The sequence below is a fragment of the Contarinia nasturtii genome, unplaced genomic scaffold (assembly GCF_009176525.2).
Source record: "Contarinia nasturtii isolate CC-2019 unplaced genomic scaffold, AAFC_CNas_1.1 Cnas_scaffold_3994, whole genome shotgun sequence".
Classification (NCBI taxonomy): Eukaryota; Metazoa; Arthropoda; class Insecta; order Diptera; family Cecidomyiidae; genus Contarinia; species Contarinia nasturtii.
In genome coordinates this window covers 1-3375 of record NW_022201290.1, presented here as the reverse complement: position 1 = coordinate 3375, position 3375 = coordinate 1, and the positions used below count along the sequence as shown (strand labels likewise).

The window sequence follows — 3375 nt, the reverse complement described above, 5'->3', positions numbered from 1 at the left end:
CCAAGGCGAAGGAACGCTGTTCGGTGCAGTTATTATTATTATTATTAAAATTATTTGTGTCGTAAAACTATTGTCAGATTCAGTTTTCTCGTGAATTTAAATTTGAGTAAAATATATGTAGCAAATGCATGTTGTGGATCACAGTGCGGAAAAGTTAATCTTACGGATCTAAGACATTTTATTCTATTTTTCTTTCCTTAATCCATTTTATTCTACTGAAATTCATATTTCATGATGATCGATTGGTATTGTAGGAATATTACTTTCGCTATGATTCACATTCAAATGCCATTGTATAAATTAAATGACTGATCAAACTTATCGATATTTTATTGCTTTCCAACATGTGGATTCTTGTTAGTTTATTACCTGCAGACTATGAAGTAACACATCAAATAAGATAGCAACGGAATTTCCCAAAATTGCATGGCGAGCTATCTGTATACAAGGTGAACATGCATCACGATAAATTTGTATCGCCATTATTAGCGCTCTGAAATATATCAATAATAGTGAGATTTAATGTTTTGATGGTATTTTTATTTTTTCACATACTTCCTCGATATTTCTGGGTTCGGTTCGAGAGCAGATTTTATTATATTCTGAGCTAGCAATCCCAGTCCATCCATTAACCTGATGATTGGACAAAAAATTCCATGTTTTCATTTAGTTATGGTTGAAAAAGGGCGAGCTGGATTTATGAAAACATAAATCACTTAACTATAAATATAAGACGTGTCCCACTCAAATGTGCACAACTTACAGCGTTTATTACACTGCAATAACAAATACCAAAATATTAACCAATGCACACGGCACGTCTATCAGTTACTGGAAACTACTATTGAACTCGATTCGACGAAATACATCCATTCGCAATGGTGTACAAATTGGATTTACGAAAAAGTGTCTCAAATGGTTTTGGCGGCTAGGTTCAAAATAAATTCTGCATATGTCTAAAGATGAACCAATTTGTCTTCGAACCATGTATCGTGTTTCATGAATTTAATATGAAGACAAAGATTCTAGAAAAAGCTAAAAGTCCGGTCGTATTCCCAATCTCAAGTTGAGTGCTCAAACCTTTCAAAACTGTCACCAAGAGCCAAAAACTTGGTTGGTCAAGCAAACATTCATTTTTTGTCGATTCTTATGGTTACAGCACATCCAAATTTGAACCAAAACGATAGATTTAGACACGATCGTAAGTAATCAGGAAAATAAGTTACGAAAAAATTCCAAATAGTGTCAAAAATTGGCTGTTCACTTCGCCTCATAGCATGTTGCATTGAAAAAGTCAACATTTTGGACAGTGAAACATTCATTGCTATATCGAACCATGAATCAAGTGCAAGTGGTTTCTTTTGCATTGATTATGTTAGGGCACTACTATATATAAGGCTAGAAACGTCGACAAACCGAACTTTGATAAAGTGGTAGGATCTTCTTTGGAAGGTGTTTTAGAGCCATTATTCGAAAATTTATTGCTGAAACGTAAGGTTAACCTCCATTACTTGCTCTATTATCAACCAAATATTGTTGAAATCGATAGAATTCGTTGAAAACTATCTGATTAAAGACAAAAATATGCTTTGCAAGCAGAAAAAACCACAATAATGGCTCACTCCATGAAAAATAGCATTTCCATTAAAAAAGGACCATCTTTTTAAATTAACAAAAAGACAACAATGTCTGTTTTTGGATGTATGTTGTAGGCGAAGGTCCGACATACTTGAAACGTGCAACAATTGGTTGGATAGATTGAGAGAAAGTTGATAGAAATCGACAAATCGGTCTGCCAAAGCATGATTGGAAGTTTTGACGCACAGTGAGAAAAATCTAAGACAATGGCCCTTTAAGTGAAAAGTGAATGTGCTATTCAATAGCCTATGAATAAAGGTTTATACCAATAAAAACGAATTTAATATTATGTGTTTGTTGGTCAAGGGAAGTTTGGAGAGGAATTGTAAGAGGAATTCGAGACTAGTCGTTTCGTAAAAGACAACACACCGAAAGGTACAATCGGTCTATAAATGATTGTTGTTGTTGTTGTTGTTGTTGCTGTTCAAATGGCGGACGTCTAAATTTGTGGCAATTTGAGCGGGTAACGTGTTAATAAACGAAGAAAAAAAAAACAAACCAGAAACATTGGAAATCAAATACTTCGGCCTTGGCAATGGTTCGCAATAGTTGACCTAGCGGTCTTTCCATTCCTTGTTTACCTCCATTTTTTTTAATCAAAGCGAATATTTTTGGAACTGCACTATCTCTGAAATATTAAAACTAGACTAGAAACTGCAAATATCAAAGCGCGACGACGACACTCAACGTTGACAGTAGCGCCATGGTGCGGTTGGCAGCGAAACTAAAAATGGCATAAACTTCGATCGCCTAAATCAAAAATGGCACAAATTTGTGCCACCCAACATAAACAGTGACAACCATAATGAAGTTGCTGCGTTGCCCAGCTGTCATTGTCGTCGTGCTTTAGCAAATATGTGCTGAAAAATAATATTAATACCGTTTCATATATATTGGTGGCGGTTCAAGGCTATTCATGTAATCATCGGCGGCTGCCAACATTTTTGAACGGAGTCTTTTCAACTTTTTTTTCGATGATTTTGTTTCAATTAATAAATCCGAAACAACTGACGACAGATCATCGTTCAGTGTATGATCTGAGTTGTCATTCCGATTCGAATTAGTATCGTCCATATTTCGGCTTGGAAATGTCATACTCAATTCCAATGCACGTTGTCTTATATGTTCGATAGTCTCTTCGTGTCGACGGGCCGATTCTTGTTGCTTTTGAATGATTTTGCGTTGTAGCTCTTCGGTTGTTTGTTGTTGTTGTGCTTGTAATGCCAATAAGCGTTCTTCTCGGTCACGTGCCTATATTATGAAGAATAAAAAATAAAACTGTTGTGTAACTGCGCATTTAATAAGTTATAAAACGAATGTTTTTTTCTCGAACAACAAAAAAACAATCTTTTATTACCTTTTCTCGCGCGATTTGTTGTCGCATTTTTTCCCGTTCTTCTTGCATTGATACTACTCTTTGCTCTCGTTCTCTACGCGTTTCATCTATCCGTTCTAATCGCTTTTGCCTTTCTAAAGCTAATTCTAACCTGAATTTCATAGCGACATCAATAAAAAAAATAATTTCTCGGTTGAATTAAATTATTAATTTGATTAAATTTGTTTGCTTAAAATTCCATTTTTTACGTTTTGGTAAACCAAACATTCACCGTGGAATCGACCAATGTGAATGAATTGCGAGCTGAAATTGACCGATTGGCGCGTGAATTGGATCAAATCAACAGTAGAAAAAGTCAATAGGCAAAATATGGTCTTGGTTCGTTTCAAGGAAAGGGTCAA

General features: G+C 35.2%; 1 protein-coding gene across 1 annotated transcript; it reads right to left on the bottom strand.

The window, feature by feature from the left end:
• Nucleotides 1-272: 272 nt before the first annotated feature.
• On the bottom strand, nt 273-3243 carry LOC116350261 (S phase cyclin A-associated protein in the endoplasmic reticulum-like). The gene is made up of 5 exons (XM_031782008.1): nt 2996-3243; nt 2519-2889; nt 2138-2266; nt 556-633; nt 273-493 (listed from the first exon to the last, which is right to left on the bottom strand). The coding sequence occupies exons 1-5, from the start codon at nt 3134-3136 to the stop codon at nt 358-360; spliced, it is 855 nt and encodes a 284-aa protein (XP_031637868.1). The 5' UTR covers nt 3137-3243; the 3' UTR covers nt 273-357.
• Nucleotides 3244-3375: the final 132 nt, after the last annotated feature.

What these genes read in the sequence shown, in the direction of transcription:
- LOC116350261 (XM_031782008.1), bottom strand. Translation starts at nt 3,136, where the DNA reads ATGAAATTCAGGTTAGAATTAGCTTTAGAAAGGCAAAAGCGATTAGAA. An exon ending in CCACCAATATATATGAAACG is followed by an intron (nt 2,267 to 2,518) that starts GTATTAATATTA and finishes TTAATATTTCAG; the next exon opens with AGATAGTGCAGTTCCAAAAA. An exon ending in AACCCAGAAATATCGAGGAA is followed by an intron (nt 494 to 555) that starts GTATGTGAAAAA and finishes GATATATTTCAG; the next exon opens with AGCGCTAATAATGGCGATAC.